This window comes from Amphiura filiformis, chromosome 4 (assembly GCF_039555335.1).
Source record: "Amphiura filiformis chromosome 4, Afil_fr2py, whole genome shotgun sequence".
Classification (NCBI taxonomy): domain Eukaryota; kingdom Metazoa; phylum Echinodermata; class Ophiuroidea; order Amphilepidida; family Amphiuridae; genus Amphiura; species Amphiura filiformis.
This window is the reverse complement of record NC_092631.1, coordinates 85,219,608-85,237,903: the sequence shown is the minus strand read 5'-3', so window position 1 is coordinate 85,237,903 and position 18,296 is coordinate 85,219,608. Positions and strand designations below refer to the sequence as shown.

General features: G+C 36.6%; 1 protein-coding gene across 2 annotated transcripts in view; it reads left to right on the top strand.

The window, feature by feature from the left end:
* Positions 1–1,190: 1,190 nt before the first annotated feature.
* LOC140151567 (proteasome subunit beta type-3-like) overlaps positions 1,191–18,296 on the top strand; it is a 34,837-nt gene continuing 17,731 nt past the window's right edge. The window contains exons 1-2 of one of the 2 annotated variants that reach the window (XM_072173957.1): positions 1,191–1,503; positions 11,288–11,472. In XM_072173957.1, coding sequence (XP_072030058.1) covers positions 1,501–1,503; positions 11,288–11,472 — 188 coding nt within the window. In that variant the 5' untranslated portion in view covers positions 1,191–1,500. Of the gene's footprint in view, positions 1,504–10,656; positions 10,687–11,287; positions 11,473–18,296 lie in introns of those variants that run through there. The other variant, XM_072173956.1, reaches the window with a different exon arrangement.

Sequence of the window (18,296 nt, the reverse complement as noted above, 5' to 3'; positions counted from 1 at the left end):
GTCGATATTTTTGCCAAAACACCCATTCCCCCCCCTGCCGTAAATAACGATCGGTCCCTAAGACTTCATCTGGTGAAATTTTTTTTGACAGATTCTTTTTCCTGATGCAATTTGGCCATAGAAAAACTGGTTCCTGTGTAATTTTGCAGAAAAAAGTCCTTGTGTGCCCATCCCTACTACTACGTCCATGGGAGCACCCCGGGGACCCCTCCACCAATATCTGAATAACCTATATGTCATTGAGAGTCAAAGATGCACACACGAAATTAATTTCTTACAAATGATGAAATAGGTATCATAGTGACCCCTTAAACTTGGAATAGTAATCGTTTCGGTATTAGGACGCTACTCAGTTAGTTTTAATGGCATACGACGTCTGGAAATGGAATATTAAGCCGATCCTCGGTTTTCGATCCTCGTTTTATAACCCTATATATAGGTGTTTATAAACCGAGAATTGAAAAACGAGGATTCGTTGCTATGCTTTTATACAACAAATAATTGCGTCCTTTGACGGTTGCTAGAGAGTAAATAGTGCACTTCTCACTCTAATAACTTCCCCATGCCCCTACTACGTCCATGGGAGCATCCCGGGGGACCCCTCCACCAATATCTGAATAACCTATATGTCATTGAGAGTCAAAGATGCACACACGAAATTAATTTCTTAAAAATGATGAAGTAGGTATCATAGTGACCCCTTAAACTTGGAATAGTAATCGTTTTGGTATTAGGCCGCAGTTTTAATGGCATACGACGTCTGGAAATGGAATATTAAGCCGATCCTCGGTTTTCGATCCTCGTTTTATAACCTTATATATAGGTGTTTATAAACCGAGGATTGGTAAACGAGGATTCGTTGCTATTTATTTTACCACAGCCTCGTTTTCCGATCCTCGGTTTATAACCTTATATATAGGTGTTTATAAACCGAGGATTAGAAAACGAGGATTCTTGCCTATGTATTTTACCACAGCCTCGTTTTCCGATCCTCGGTTTATAACCTTATATATAGGTGTTTATAAACCGAGGATTAGAAAACGAGGATTCTTGTCTATGTATTTTACCACAGCCTCGTTTTCCGATCCTCGTTTTTCGATCCTCGGTTTTCAATCCTCGGTTTATAAACACCCGCTGGTTCCCTATATAAATTGTGCACATGTAAATGTATACGAACTTCTGACGAAGCAGCAAGAAGCAAGGAATTTTGGAGAAGGACAGCGAAGTGTTCTCGATTTGGGGACAAAAAAAAGCGAATTTCCCCCAATTGTTGCCCCTAGAAGAACATCGAGAAGCTGTGTTATTTCAATTTATAGCCTATAAATAACGTCCCGTCAAAAATTTGTCCTAACAGATCACATATATACTGATTACACGCTGCATGACGAAGCAGTAAGGACAACAGGATACGAATTCGGAAACCTTGTCAACACATTGACTAAAGCATCTTGTATTTCAAATTTGCCTTGGTTGGAGGAAGTGCTTTAAAGATTTTTCATCATGGTAAGAAGACTACATTGTTTAAGTACTGTAATTAAAAAATAGTTGCACAGGTGCAAGCAAAATTATTAGTTTCTAGGCTAGGCAGCGTTGGAAATAGCTATTTACATGATTTAGCTGGTAGCCTGGGCCCTGGACGTCTGGACCAGTTCCAATAATTGATGGGGAGTTCCAACAGGTATGATGGTTGTGCTTTTATTCGTATAATACAGACATTGGCCCATTTGCGAAAATGGCAGTTATATCTCCTACGCATATAGCTTCTCTAAAAGTGTAAATTCAACAATCTATATGTGTATTGGTTCTTAACTATGTACAGATTAAAATGCCTACCTGCATTTATTCCGATTTGAAGTCTAAATCATACTAAAATACAATTTTTCCACAAGCTTCGAGCGAAACGGGCTCACTTGTGGGTAGTCGCCATTGTTGTGAACGAAAAGGATTGTGGGTAAATAGAAGGACGCCGCTATATGGCCTGATGTGCGGAATAGGAAATTATGAAGGGTGATTTTAAACCTCATGAATAATATGGTTTTCCAACCCAACGGTATGATTATTCATGAATGGGCTAGACTCCCGCTCGAAGTAACAAGAATAAAAGTTTTATCATATCGGAAATTTGCCCATGTATTTGAATGTTAATTTTATTGAAACATCAGCTGCAAAAGTTATTCAAGCTACATGTACATCTGTTCTCATTAATTTTGCATTTGGGGTAGTATGACGTGTCCTATTTTTTCATATAAAATGCAATATAGTATTTGTGAGCAAGGATGTGTGCTTGATTAATTTTGCAAGGGGTCAAATGTCACAAAAAACAACAAGTTGCCCATATTCAGCGAAGATCAATTTTTGTGATTGTTTTTTTCTTCATGAAATGTAATACTCTGACCAAAGTTGCCCTAAATGCGGGGTATTAAACTTTGGTCAGGCTATTTTTAACCCCTAGGGTACCCTTACAAAATTATTAAAAAATCTTTTTCAACTTCAGGGTGTAGAAGGGAACTCTAATGTCATAAAAAAGAGTTAATTAGAAATATAACTGGTTTTGTTTGGAAGCAGTGGTTTAAAAACTCTGAAAAGTGCCCAAAGTTACCCCATTTATAGTAGGAAAAACAGACGGGCTGAAAAAAAGAAAGAAAGAAAGAATAAACTGAAAGACAACAAGAAATATAGAGAAAACCCCGTCCATATCCCTTCAACAGTGAATATTGTAGTGAAAACTCCTGCGAAAGTAGACAGGGAATATTCATGAATCTATTGTCCACATTCATGAATAATTCAAGCAGTAAATCATTTAAGAACAAAAACATCGCACCAACCCGCACCGCATACGGTTGAAGGAGAATTTTAGTAAACACGCCACCATGTGTTTATCCGGGAATAGGCAAGGTATCCCACAATTCATTTCATCGATCACCGCTATCTGTACTTAGCTGCCGGACCGGAGAAATTTGTGCGCCACAAATGATCAAAAATTACACATTTGTAATGATTGTTCACCACAAAATATGATATAAAAACATAGGTAAGCAATGTATGAATATAGGGATAGGTCAAAAAGTTCCAATAATTATTGTCAATATCAATATTTGGCGACATAAAATAATGACTAAAATTAAAATTTCACAGTACCGTGTGAAACCTGCTACAACTAGAGAACAGAGTCCTCAAACATGTCAAACGTTCGAAATTTGTAGTTACTACAACTGGGTCTGGACGGTATTCTCTTGGACTTGGTCGGGCTGACGTCACAAAGGGGAAATACTATAGCCTTGTAAAACCAGTGTACGCATGTGTGCAGTTCCCCTTTCTCGAGCTGGTTGCTATGTGCATATGTGCACACTTGTGCAAAGGGGACACTGTTCCCGGCCGGATGTCCGACCGATCACCGAGTGAATCGCTACACAATTTTATCAATATTGAATTTGCTACACAATTTTGGAGTTGAAATAGCATTTTTATGCCATAGACTTACACATTGAAGTATGTGAATGTACCAAGATAAAAATAATGAGAGCAATTTTTGCTACGCATAAAAAAGTCATGCTTTTAATTCCAACACTGTTTATTTAGGAATTGTTCATGGCCCCATGTTGGCCCAAGCTGTCTCGGTGAATGGTCAACACTCTTCCTGGGTTTTAATATAGCCCGACACATCATGGCCCTATTGGTTCCTTCCTCGCCATGTAGGGCCATGACTTCCATAGTACGGTAGTAGTATTGTAAAAAGCGGGGCACACGGAGGCAGATGAACCGTGAAGTGAACTCGTGTCGCAGTTTCAAAGGTTCACCCTGCATTCACTTATGATAAAAGTACTCACAGTCACATGTTCAATTTTGTGATAATCCTTAAAAATAACATGAAGACTTCCTGCATATCTTTTCTTCATCAAATCGGCATTTCACAGCAAAAAAAAAGCAATTTCCTCGCCACCATCATGACCGTGTTTATCGAGCTAGATGAAATTAAATTTTTGTTATGGTGGCGATCGATACGGTCACAAGTTTTGTCATTTTTACACCTTCAAATGTACCCACATTTTTTTACACATGCACCAAATATGTTTTGTTTAAGTCTTATCTTCACGTGAGGAACTGTAAGAAGTGATATTTTGTTTAAAAAAAAAAATTGGATACTGTATACCCTGGACCAGACATATGCCTAGGAGCCTCAGACCTTTGTTACGGAGAAGGCCAGTGGAAATCATAGTGACAGAGGTGTGAGTACCTCGGGCTAGGTTTTAATGTCACATCAGGAGTTCCCCAGGTATTTGTGCTTGGTCCAGCTTTATTTTTGTTAAATCAATAACGACATCCAAGATAACATCCAATCAAGCATTTGCCTCTTCGCCGATGACAGCATGGTTTATAGACTTGTCTTAAGGTGGTACTACACCCCTGGCAAATTCTGTGCTTATTTTTGCATTTTTCTCAAAAATTATAGCATATTGGTGCATTGAATTTGTATCCATTTTGAAATTGTTACCGGTAATAGAGTATGACATGAGTACAAATTTATTCAAAACACATAGGCCTACAATTTTTTTCCCCAATTTTGAAAAATGTTCACCCAAAAACGGGGTGGGAATATACTCGAGTCAGTATGGTAATACCAAGAAATGTGCTGTCCTGAGCGTCACCCTCAAGATTCAGATTCAGATTCAACTTTATTTAGCCACGGTGGGCCCAATTCAACCCTAGGTTGTTCTTCCTTGGGGCCGTGGATACAAACTACAGTACAAACAAATATTTAACAAAACATGTTTACAAGAGATATGTTATACAAAATATCAAATGAATTGTTAAAAGATACAAAAGATCATATAAACTTACAATGTATATAGGTTACCTTGTAAAACTGTTTACAAGCGACACTTCATAAAAATATCAAATGAATTGTTAAGCGATACAAAACATCATAAATAAACTTACATACAAGGGGGAAAAATGAAAGAATTTATAAACTTATAAACAAAACTGAAAAGAATTAAAATGAAACATCTTTCAGCATATTTTTGAAAGTAAATAAATTAGGTGAATTTGTGACCCTATCATCAAGACTGTTCCATAAGATTGCACCTCTATATGATAAGCTACGTTTTTTGAAATCAGTTTTAGGCTGTGGGATGAAAACATTATTTTTACTTTGCCGAAAATTGTATTTATTATTAGAAAACGAGGAAACAGTTGAAAGGTAAGGAGGTGCTAAGTTATTTAAAATTTTATAAATCCAAATTGAGGTATTATACTGATGTCTATGAGAAAGTGGCTTCCAATTGAGCTGATCTAGGACAATAGCACTGGAGGTATCCCATGGAGCTCCACAAATAATGCGAGCAGCTCTGTTTTGGATAATTTGTAATCTCTTTGCTATAGACATACCACAATTTCCCCAAACAACATTACAATATTCAAGGTGAGGAAGTACAATTGCATTATAAACCATATTCAAAATATCTGTAGAAATAAAATTAGATTTACATTTCTTCAACATAAACATACCTTTAAGAGATTTCTTACGAACTTGATCAATTTGCTGATTCCATGTCAATGTGTCATCAATGATGACACCTAAATGTTTACATTCATTAACTTGTTTAATATTAGCACCATTTATAGTTACAGAAACATTGTGAATATCATCTTTAACAGATTGCAAACGTTGCCTAGATCCTATGAGCATGAATTCAGATTTATCAGTGTTAAGACTAAGTTTGTTGCTTTTCAACCAATTACTTATTATATCAAGATCCTCATTTATACAATTCATGATTTCCTTAGTTGAGTTAGAAGCATAATATATTACAGTATCATCAGCATACATATTAACCTTACAGTGTGTGACATAATTTGGCAAATCATTAATATAAATAAGAAAAGCAAGAGGGCCATCGATTGACCCTTGTGGCATTCCACATGTTATTTCACATGTATCAGATAGAGTACCATTAACAGTAGTACATTGAGAACGTCCTGTTAGATAACTTTCAAACCACTGAATACAATGTTTACCAATACCATATAATTTAAGTTTATCTAAGAAAATTTCATGGTTTACTGTATCAAAAGCCTTCTTTAGATCAAGTGAACAAAGACCAATTAGATTTCCTTATCTATTTCATTATACCAATCTTCAGTAATGTTAATTAGAGCAGAACTGGTGGAGTGAGATGGACGGAAACCTGATTGATTAATGTTGATTAATTTGTTATCATTTAAGTAATTATATAACTGATCAAAAACAGCCCTTTCAGCAATTTTAGAAATAACAACAAGAATTGAAATTGGCCTATAGTTGCTAGGGTCACTAGGATCCCCAGCCTTAAAAACAGGAATTATTTTAGCTCTTTTCCAACAACTTGGGAATTTACATGTTGTGAAAGAGTGATTAATTAGATGAGTGATTATTGGTGTAATGACAGGAGCAGCTAATTTAAGTAGTTTAGATGGTATATTGTCCAAGCCAGTGGCTTTGTCATCAGATAATTTTGTTAATTGATTGAATACATAATCATCATTCACATGAACTAAGTTAAAGGTAGGTTTCTTAATATTACTAGTTTTCTTATAATCACAAAAATCATTTTCATCAATATTATCAGCAAGTTTTGAACCTATTTCTGAAAAGAATTTATTTAATTCATCAGCTTTGTCTTTAGATTCAGTTACAGGACCATCTTTAGTATTAATGGAGGGGATTTTGGTATCTTTATTTTTAGATGGAACAACATGTCTAAGGTGTTCCCATGTCTTTTTAATGTTATTTTTATGTTTATTGAAACCTTGATTTAAGAATTCTTTCTTTTTACTCTTTATAATCTTATTAGTATTATTTCTAGCTTTCTTGTAATTTTCCCAACAAGAGTGATCATTACCTGATTTAATAGCTATAACCTTCAGTCTGTCTTCGCCACAAGCATCATATCAAGAACCTCATTAGTCATCCATGGTGAAGTTTTCTTACTAATTCTACTCTTTTAAACGGTACATGTTTGTCAATAACATCTAAGAATATTTCCTCAAAAAGTTCAGCAGATACTTCAACATCACCAGTATTAATTACAGGATTCCAATCAGTTAGAGCTAAATCTTGCAAGAAGTCTTGCTCATTAAAATTCTTATAAGAACGAGATATTTTATAATTATGATCATGCTTATTACTACTGTCTATATTTACTTTACTACCAACACTATTTTTAATTTTACCAAGAATTGCATATGTAACTGAATGATCACTTATACCAGCATGTATAACACCTGACTTACAAACTTTGGAGGCATTAGAACAGTAAATTACATCAAGAAGTGTTTCACTAGTTTCAGTTATCCTGGTAGGTTCTGTTATAATTTGTTTGAGATTAAAACTTTCACTGATATAATTAAGTCTTTTAGTATAACAGTGGGGTGTGGTTGTCAAAAGATCGCAATTAAGGTCACCCATTAGGATATAATCCTTTCCTTCAGATTCAATAACTTGAAGAAGTTGTTGAAGATGATCAAATAAATCAATACATGAACCAGGCACTCTATACCATAATACAACAATAGTGGGTTTCCTTTTCAAAGGCATTAATTCAATAGTTAACAGCTCAAGTTTCTCAGAACTTAAATCATCTCTTACAACATGCGTACAATGCTTATTTACATAAAATGCTACACCACCTCTGTGATTAGTATTGCACTTTCTATCCTTCCTATAAACATAAAAGTTATCAACATTAATATAATTATCAGTAACATTATCAGACAGGAATGTTTCATTAAGTCCAAAACATCAAAAGAGTTGGAACTTAAAATATGCTTCAACTCATCAAAGTGTTCAATCAAGCTACAAATATTGAGTTGTCCAATAATTAGACCAGTACTTAAATCACGAAGAACCTTGTATGCATCTTGGATATTAATGGTTGAAACAGGATTATGGGATACATTTTGAGAACTATTTGTTGTATTGTCAGCACTTATCTGTTTACCAAAGTCATGTGAGTCAACAGAAATAACAGTATCTACATGTACATCAATACTACCAGTATATTGGTTGGATACACTATCAATATCACTTGTATTGCTATCACTGTAATTATCAATATCATTATTTATTAAGTTATTAACATTAAGATTGTTTATATCATTATTTCTGACATCACTATTTACATTATAATTTAGTTTGTCATTGTTCACACTTTTCTTTACAACTAATAGTACATCACCATTTTGTATATCATCATTATTCATACCTTTGTTTACATCATCACCATTTTTTATAGAGTTGTTTACATAATCATTGTTTATACTTATGTTTAGAGCATCACCATTTTTTATAGAGTTGTTTACATTATCACTTACATTATCATTGTTTGTACCTTTGTTTACATCATCATTATTTATAAAGTTTTTTACATTATCATATACATAATCATTATTTACGAAGTTTTTTATATTATCACTATGAACATTATCGGGGTTTGCACCGTTGTTTAAATCACTACTGTTCATGTTACTGTTAGCGTCAGTATTTTCAACATTTTTCTTTGGTGAATGATGGCCTATGTTATGGGGAGGGGACTGATCCTCTCTGCAATTGTCATCATCATGATCCATATTAACTAAATCATCAGAAGCATTGTTGGAAGGTTTGGAAGAGATACTATTTGCACACTGACCAACAAAGTTGGGCATAGAACTAATTGGATTATCACAAACAAGGGCCTCATTGTCATCATTGCAAATAAAATCACTTTCAGAGACAACACAATCATTACCACAAAGACATTCATGTAAGCAATTTTGATTTGAAGAGTCAATTTGAACATAAGAGTCATTAATGGAAGTTAAGCGGAATTGTCCTGACTGTAGATATGTTAACCATGGAGGAAGTGATTTCTCTGGACGTTGCTGGTATCTCTGTCTGGGAGCTTGTCGAAAAAGGGAAGGATGTGCGCACCGTAGAAAGTCTTGGAAATTCCTGGCTAAAAAACTGAGCCCCTTGTCATTTGGGTGAAGATTGTCCCTAGCTAGATCCCGAACTGCGTCATTATCAATATAAGTCCATCTGTTGGTATCACATACATTAGAAAGAATTTGGTTTACCTGTTGTACCTTGGAAGCGAGCGATGGATTGTCCCTGCGATTTATTACTGACGATAAGGCTACTTCGCATTGCCTCGGGGCATGAGCCTTTACCACCTCACAAAGCTTGTGAACCTTAGCATTGATTTCAGCTACAGTATTCTTTCCAAGATTATTTGTCCCGACATGAATAATAATGGAGTCTGCTTCTGCGATATGAGCTTTGTGTTTGACTACATCATCGCACACTGGCTCAACTTTGCTCCCTGCTTAACTTAAGTTCATGACCTGTGCTGATCTGGAAAGACGTAGTCCATTTATCCTTTTTGAAATAGAGTCTCCAAGGATGACTACCTGGGGTCTGGATCGTTTGGGTGAAGGAGGAGTTGCTGCTGGTGTTGTTTTTCTTGTCCTTTTGTGATTGGGGGCATCAGAAGCTAGTGGGGAAGAGTCAGTTGAGGAAGTGGGAGAACAGTCACTATCTTCATCAGAAAGGGCTGCAAACCTGTTTGATGTTGTAGTCACAGACTTAACACTAGAAGTAGGGGTATTTGAATGTCTCTTGGGTTTTACAGTAGCCCACTGTAAAACCTCACTGTAGGTAGGTGGTGAAGTACAGGCAGGAGATGAAGTTGTAACTTTGTTTGTAAGGTCCTGAATTTGTTGCAGAAAATGATTCCTTTCTTCAGCAAACCTAGCCTCTGTAGCCTCAAGCAATTTCAAGTTGCTAGCCGATTCAAATTCAAGCAAATCAACTTCGGTGACTCTTGCCATCATAGAATCAAGTTGGATTACTTTCTCAGTCAATTTCTGATTTAGTTTAGATTGTTCATCAGATAGTTCATGTATCCTGTCTTTAAGTATCACATTTTCCTTTTCAAGTCTTGCTTTCACTTCAGTAGCATTTATGACAGTCTTAAGAAAATCTCTGTGAAGATTGCAGTGATCTGACGCATCATATGAGGCATTTGCCTGTGTGTGCGTAGCTGTGTGTAGTGATGCATTATGAATTGGTGTTGAGAAAGTCATGGAGGATGGAGTCATTACATCGTCAACAAGTGAAGGGAGGATCTTGTTCACCCACATGGCATAGCCAGAACCTTGAACTCTTACTTTTAAAGTAGTTTTGTAGAAAGTGATGGTGACACAAGTACTGCCATTACTGGTTGGTATCTCACCTCTGTAGATTCGTCCATTGTTGGCCATTTCTTGAGGAGAACCATAGCTCTTGTTCACCTGAGCTTCGAGGCTATCAAAAGCCTGCTCCTCATGTACTTGAATGGTACAGGAATTCATTCTTGGCAAAATTTCCCAAATATCTGATGGTACACAGCAAATTTCATCATTAGTAAAGCCCTCAAACACAGAAGATGATGTAGAGAAGTTCAGAGCATGATGAGTCATACAGCCTATTGTAGTAGACATCCTGTCCATTGATTCAGTCATTGTTATGATGCTGGGCAAGTATTGATTAGTATTGATTAGCCAAAAGAAGGTGAACAGCAAGTTCACTTTCCACACATTACACAGTCAGAAAATGATTCAAAAAACCATTAATTTCTTGAAAATTCCTTGTAGATTTAAAATAAAAATCACATGAGAAGAATCCTGGTAATAAATCCAATATGTTGATATAAATATCTTAGTTGTTAGAGAACTTTTTGCAGCAGATTTTGCAGATTTTGTGGAGAGACCATTTGCAGCATGCACACACAGCAGACACCAGCACAAGAGGAAGTCAAGCGACTACATGTACCAGTATACATGTACCATCTTTGGAGACGTCCTTGGCAGAGTCAACCAACATGATTATCTAGACTTGTGTTACCATATCCCATGACCTCAACTGGAACAGCCATTCACACCAAATCATCAACAAAGCCAACCAAACACTAGCCACTAGGTCTTCTCAGAAGAACACTTGCACCATGCCACAAGGATGTTAGTCCGAGAAGCTCTGACGATAACACTCTGATTGCCATGCAATCTACATATAATATAGACCATTCCGGGAGCTGTAATTGGTGTGCATGTAGCGTTTTGAATAGTGACTGGGAACTTGTGGGAAGGGAACGTTTTCATGCACACCACATGTTTTGGGCCTTACCTAGCCTGTCCATAGGGGCTGGGACAGCACTTAATATTGAATGAATGATTGATTGATTTCAAAAGAGATTACTTTACTGACATATTGTTGCCTTTCTCATTACAGTCTATTATGTCATACAATGGTTCGGCCATGGTGGCCATGATTGGTAAAGACTGTGTTGCCATAGCATCGGATAGAAGATTTGGTATCCAAGCACAGACTGTATCCATGGATTGCAAGAAGCTGTTTGAGATGGGACCAAGGCTCTATCTTGGTCTCTCTGGACTGGCTACAGATGTACAGACAGTGTAAGTATAATGGTAACTTGGCCCAGGATGTGGTGGGGGCACTATGGTAGTGTACACATTGTGACCAAATTTGTTCATGATGCCCCCCCCCCCCCCCCACAAAAAAAGCTAGTTTTGCCCTGCACATGAAACATCCAAGTTTTAAATACTTTGAATTTACCTAACTGCTACACACTTAACAAAAAACACAATCTTACTTGAAAATCATGAAAACGTCCTTGTATATTTTATCACTACACTTGCTATTACATGTATAATAGTATTTAATACCAAATTAATTTGACAAAATATGTTTTTACCCCATACCAAATAAAGTACATGCTACTCGAAATTTTTAATTCATCTGTCGGAGTAAGAGTAAGCTCCTTTTATTTGTAAACCCCAATTTGGGTTTCCGTTTCCTTTTTCCCTCTCTTGGGGAATTTTCCCGAGCCCGAATGCATATACAATTGAATACCTGAGTGGAAGAAGGGCCCAATTCCAATATTTTACAAAAATGAGTTAGACTCAGCATTTTATTGCCAGCAGATTGTTCTTCCTTGTGTGTGAAAGATGAGCCAAAACCCACTCTCTAAATAGTCTTCCATGTACACTTAATCATGGTTTTCGTGGAAGAAAGGCCCAAATCCATGGAGTTACGCCCTTCTTCCACAAATATTGGGTTAAAGAGGAATTTCGTTCATCCATGAAATATGCTTTTCACTGCAATAAACTTTCGTGCTAACATATTACATGCACTTGTGCAATTAATGGATAATTACCAACTTTCTGTAGCTATTTATAACACACTTACATTATGTTAGTGGAAGAAGGGCCAAACTCCAGCCTGTATTAAGACCTGTACCGTTGCCATGGAAACATCATATATAATTTCGTATGTATGTAATATTGTATGTTCATGTATTAAAGGTCCCCTGAAGATGAAAACATTCTGCCTATAAAACTTTTCCAAAGTTTTTTCTTAATATCTCAAAAACAGTTTTGATGGAGTTGGGCCCTTCTTCCACTCAGGTATTCAATTGTAATCCAACATCAATTTTTATTAACCCATAAGTTATGGGGCCACTCCCAGGAAATTCCCCTAAATTAGTCCCCTTAAGGTACGGGGCCCTCCCGGAATTTCCTGAGCCCTTCCTATACACAAAGTGTAAATTTATTGCATCCATTTCCATACATTTTTATGAAACAATGATTATTATTTGGAAACCCTTTAAATGCTAATACCTACAGTACATTTATAGGGGCAATTACATAATATCAATCCATTTTGGATGGAATTCCTGTCCCTGGCCATTTTTTCTGTTTATTTTGCATTGGCCAATAAACTTTATTAATTGATGCAAAGTTTCTTACCAGTTTGAAATTAACAACTTACGGAGTAACATGTTTTCAAATATTAAAATTATCAATAAAGTTTTAACAAGAAGATGTGGATTTCAGATGGTAAAGAAACTTCTGAGACATTCTGCATAAATATTCTACACATGTGATATCAAGTTTAGTCCTGCCAGCAAGACTTCAGTCTTTATCATAAACATAACATACATGTATATTGAAACGGAGAGCCAAAATGCGATTTCAGATTTTTGGCCTGTTTTTAAGCTTACCTCCTGTGTGTTTGTCTATTGCAGAGATACGAAAATTTAGCTCTTGTGAAATTTATATTTGGAGAAAAGTCACGATGCTCACGTGTTCGTGGTAGTTTTTGATCGTTATTATACATTTAAAAATGATTGCATGGCTCTGCACAAGGTATATTTTTGTAAATATTTGGATTTGTTTACCTGTCGATCGTCAGTTTTGCCGTGGGTTGAAAATACGGCAGAGAAATTTGTCATGTCGTACGTGCGTAATTTGGCTTCAAAATTTCACTATTCTGCTAGAAGTTGTACAGAGATCTTATAATATTGTAAATAATTTTGTCAGGAACAAAATAAGGTATTACATACCGTCTACGAGTAAATATTCAGGACAAAATTCAGGATTTTCATGTGTTGTTTCAAAGAATTTGGATTGTCATTTTGAAATTCCCCGGCCAGCAATCGTCTGGGAACGTAAACAAGTTTTTCCTAAAAATTGTAAATTTCCTTAAAAACGACTTTTGTTGATCAAACTTTGGATTATTTAAGATGTCATTGTTTAAGAATGTAGAATTTTAAGATATTTTTGAGTATTCTAATGTTTTACATGGTCAAAAAGGGGGTCATCAGTTTGATTCCTGATTTAAAAACACTTTAGCAATTGTTCTAGTTATTAAATTGTTGATTTCGTCATGTTCAAATCTTTTCGAAAGTGAGCGCCTGATGCGGAGTGACTGCGCGATATCGATAGTAACGGAGCTTACGCTTTGAACGCAGCCGCCAAAAGGTTCCATGAACGCGTTCAGGAGTCTATATAAAGGCCGTGCACAACGCAAATTAATCAGATTGCTTGGTGGACAATAGTCCACCCAAACCTTCACTCAGTTTGAAGGTAAGCACTGCCAACCAAAGCAAATCGCCCTACTCAGGAGCTCAGATTGAGCTAGGGGCAGCTTGGCTACCACAATAGTGGCACTGGCAACACCAGGGTGGTTATGCACTCCGGTGATTTGGCCTAGCGCCTGTGCCTAATTTGGGGCAAGTGACTTGCCACACACATGCACAAGTCCAATGGAAATTATGCACTGTATTTTGTGTGCATTCATTGTTGCATAGCAAGTTCAGTATTTGGTGTACAGGCATGGATACTCTGCAGTATAGGCCTACTAGGCCTTGGCCTAGCCTCTACGACTATGTCATGTGATGAGAGATTCTGTTGATTAAATTGTATTTTTATGCTTCTCGATTATTCAAGCAGATAGCTAGTATATATGTACTTTTCGGCAGCATTTATTGGTCATTTATTTGGATTTAAAAGAGAGAAATAAGGAAATATCGTCATGATCATAGATTGTGTATATATTTACCAGTGTTTACTTGTATTTATGAATTGTGATGTGATAAGACAAATATGAAAGCAAATAACAATACATGATATAACAAAAGAAGCAAATATAAAACAGAATTGTCAAGTCTCATTTTTACCTGTTACTTCTCCTTTCATGCATCACTGATTCCACATATCTTGGGAGAATTCTAGTCTTTGATACTACGCTACCACTTGTATGTTTAGAAGGCTAGTCTTCTCCATCAGTCGCTTACAAAAGTATTAGGGCAAGCTCGGTCCCGTTACAACTGGTGGCAGCGGTGGGATAATTCAAAATTTTAACAAATTTTGGCTCACGATTTATTATGGCAGCGACTGAAGATAGTGTTGATACTTCTCCAACCGATACCAGCTCAGAAATATTAGCTGGTGATGAATTTAGTGTTCATGAAAGTGATGAGTCAGTGAGAAGTAGGCCTAAACTTTCTAGCAATGACACTCAGCCTGGAGTAAAAATAAAGCCTCAAACTTACGATGGGACCACTTCCTGGTCAGACTATTTGATACAATTCAAATTGTTGCTGAATGGAATAAATGGAATGATTATACCAAAGCCATTTGTTTAGCAACTAGTCTAAGAGGTGTTGCTCAGAGTGTACTGGGATATTTGGATTCGACTGAACGACATGATTACCACTCACTTGTGGCCTGTTTGAACCTGAGGTTTGGAACCGAAAATCAGGAAGAGCTATTCTGGGTGAAACTTAATAACAGAGTAAGGCACCCAAAAGAGTCATTGCCTGACCTAGCTCACAACATCAGGAAGTTAGTCAAACTAGCCTTACCAACAATACCAAGTCCTTTCTCACAGGAGATAGCAAAGAAATATTTCATAAGTGCTATCAGAGAAAGCGAGTTACGGTTAAACATCCTGCGTGCAAAACCTGTTACTTTTGATGATGCAATTAAGTTTGCAGTGGAAACTGAAGCTTTTTACAAAGCTGAAAAGTACAGGAAGCATCAAAATGATGCTAATGCAGATGGAATTGCTAAAGGGCAATTTGAAGATGAGAAGGATGATGAACTTACGAGAGTCGATTCACAGAAGACTGGGAGATCATCGAGAAAGAACCGGAAGTCTCCCTCATCACAAATGCGAGCCAGGAGAAGGTTAGCTTTCTTAAAGATCCAGAAAAAGTTAACCAGGCCGCATGCTCCCTTAATTGGGAAAGACTGTGATGATCTACCCTGCCAGATGGCATGCTCAAGCAGTTTCAAGAACGGGAGAAAGACACGAAAGTCTCCATCATCTAGAAGACGAGCCAGGAGACGATTAGCTGTAAGGAGACAGTTAACTGGTGATCAGGACACTCCCTTGATAAATGGGGAAGACTGCCAACTAGCAGGTACCCCGAGTGATAATCGGACGGTATTAGTTGACCGTATAGGCGTAGATGAATGGAATTCATCTGGTCAATACGCCGACTCTCTGAGAAAGTTGTCATCTCAGATGAGTCTTTGGAAGAGGTCAGCTATGCTACTTGATGACGGTCATGATGGTATAGGCACACTATCTGGCATGTGCACCAACTCATTTACAACAGGAGACTTGCCATAGCAGAAGGATAGTCTGCAGGAAGAATGGCATGTTATCATGGCTCAAAGATCATGCAGGATCATGACATAAGGAGAGTGACAATGTCTGATTGTATATAATTTGTATATAGCTTTATGAGGAAGATTCAAGGAGACGAAAGTTATCGTGTTTATGGGATAATGAGATGCGGAAAAGCCCTCGCCGTATAGTCATTGATCCTTGTGGTGTATAAGTCCGGAAAAGGGCTCACCGACGTCTTGCACTGCTTGCTCACAGCTCCTTGCCGCTAAAATATGAAATTACTGTTTTATGAAGTTGAAGTCAGGTATAGGCCTTGCCGGCATCATCATCATATAGACGTGTTTTATAGCGGATTGTCTACTCTACCTGTAGACCCTGTATATAAAATTGTTTTCATTTGAAATTGTTATTATGTAATCATAATAACTCGACTCTGAGAGGAACAGCCTCAAATAAAAAGAACTTCATGAATGAAATTGTATTTCAGCCAAAACGTGATTGGAAGTTTGATATGACTTTACTGACTGCAGCGGTATTGACATGCCAACCTTTTGATCAAGTTTTGTCTCTGTGAAATTCTTGTTCTTTTTAAAAGAGCATTTCTGGATTTCTTAATTTAGATAAAGTGAAAGACACGTCACTTTATTTCGACACAACTATTCTTACAATCATTTGGAATGATGGATATGGGGACATCACCATGAAAAAAATGGACAGTGTTGACTGTCGGGCACTCATGTTGTTTTACATGAGATTTCATGCCTTAATTCTGAATTGAATGTCAGATATTGCAGATTACGAAGACGATGAAAAAACAAACAAAATGGAGACGGAGATAGCTACAGTTAAATAACAGACATCGACTTGAAGCCTACAATAATGGTTGCTTCATTGAACCATTCGATCTGTACGTGCTATCTACTGAAGATAGCTAAGTTTCGTCGTATACTGCATGTGCTCTTAAGAAGATTAACGAATGAAAATCAACTAGATCTCATCATCTGTTTCATCTGTTATGCAGATCTTATGATTTTGGAACTCTGGTTGGTGCTACGGTGACTCACTGATTGCAGTCATGAAGTTTTCAGAGCAATGTCAGGCTATTTAGGCGCATCGGTAACAGAGAATCAAGTTTTGCTCTTGGGTGGATTACCAACTGAGAAAGTCTTCAAGGACTTTATAGAACTCAGGTGCAAGAGTGAATGGCAAAAGTGATATTTGACTAATCAATGGTTATTCTTTACCAGGTCAAATGTTTTATTGGATGATGTATGGTTTCTTTACACCTTGCATAATTGATGTAAGGGCGGCGCAGTCAACATTTCCTCTCATGATCGACGGTGAACCAATCAGGCAGTTTCTCATGAGAGTTGCAAAAGAGGTATGATAATGTAGATTCTCAGATGTTGAAGATATCGAACTGAAGACAAGGTCCATCAGAAGAAAGGACGCTGAGGAATATAGAACTTTTATAATATCTGAACTTAAATAAATAAATTGATCGTTAATTGTTGGAAAAATGTAAAATGTTAAACTGATGTTTTGTGTAACTTGATGCAGAGACAGACTTCTGTTCATTAGTTCGAAAGTCAAGATTAAAATTAGTATTGTTCATTTGAAAATGAAATTGATGGAAATGTGCACCAAGGTGAATTAAATGGTTCTTGTAAATTAATATTTTATTGGTGAAGAAGAGTATGCATAAAAACCAGATGCTTAAATGATTAATATGCTAGAGATACTGTGAAAGATTTGTATAAAACTTGTAAACATAATAATATAATTTGCATGTGAAATAGAGTTGCTTTTATAATGTATAGTTGTAAATCTGCCGAATAGCCAATCAAATTTTGGAAAACTTTTTGAGGTCATGAGGTCACGACAATGTTATTGTCAGCCTGTCACCAAACAATGGTTTAGTGAATTCACCAATGTTACTGCTAAAGTTTTGTGAAGGAAATGCTCTAATTTTTTTTAAAATTGTAATTAAGTTAAATAATTATACATGTTACATTTCGGGACGAAATAGTCTCGAAGAGGGGGTAGTGAAACGGAGAGCCAAAATGCGATTTCAGATTTTTGGCCTGTTTTAAGCTTACCTCCTGTGTGTTTGTCTATTGCAGAGATACGAAAATTTAGCTCTTGTCAAATTTATATTTGGAGAAAAGTCACGATGCTCACGTGTTCGTGGTAGTTTTTGATCGTTATTATACATTTAAAAATGATTGCATGGCTCTGCACAAGGTATATTTTTGTAAATATTTGGATTTGTTTACCTGTCGATCGTCAGTTTTGCCGT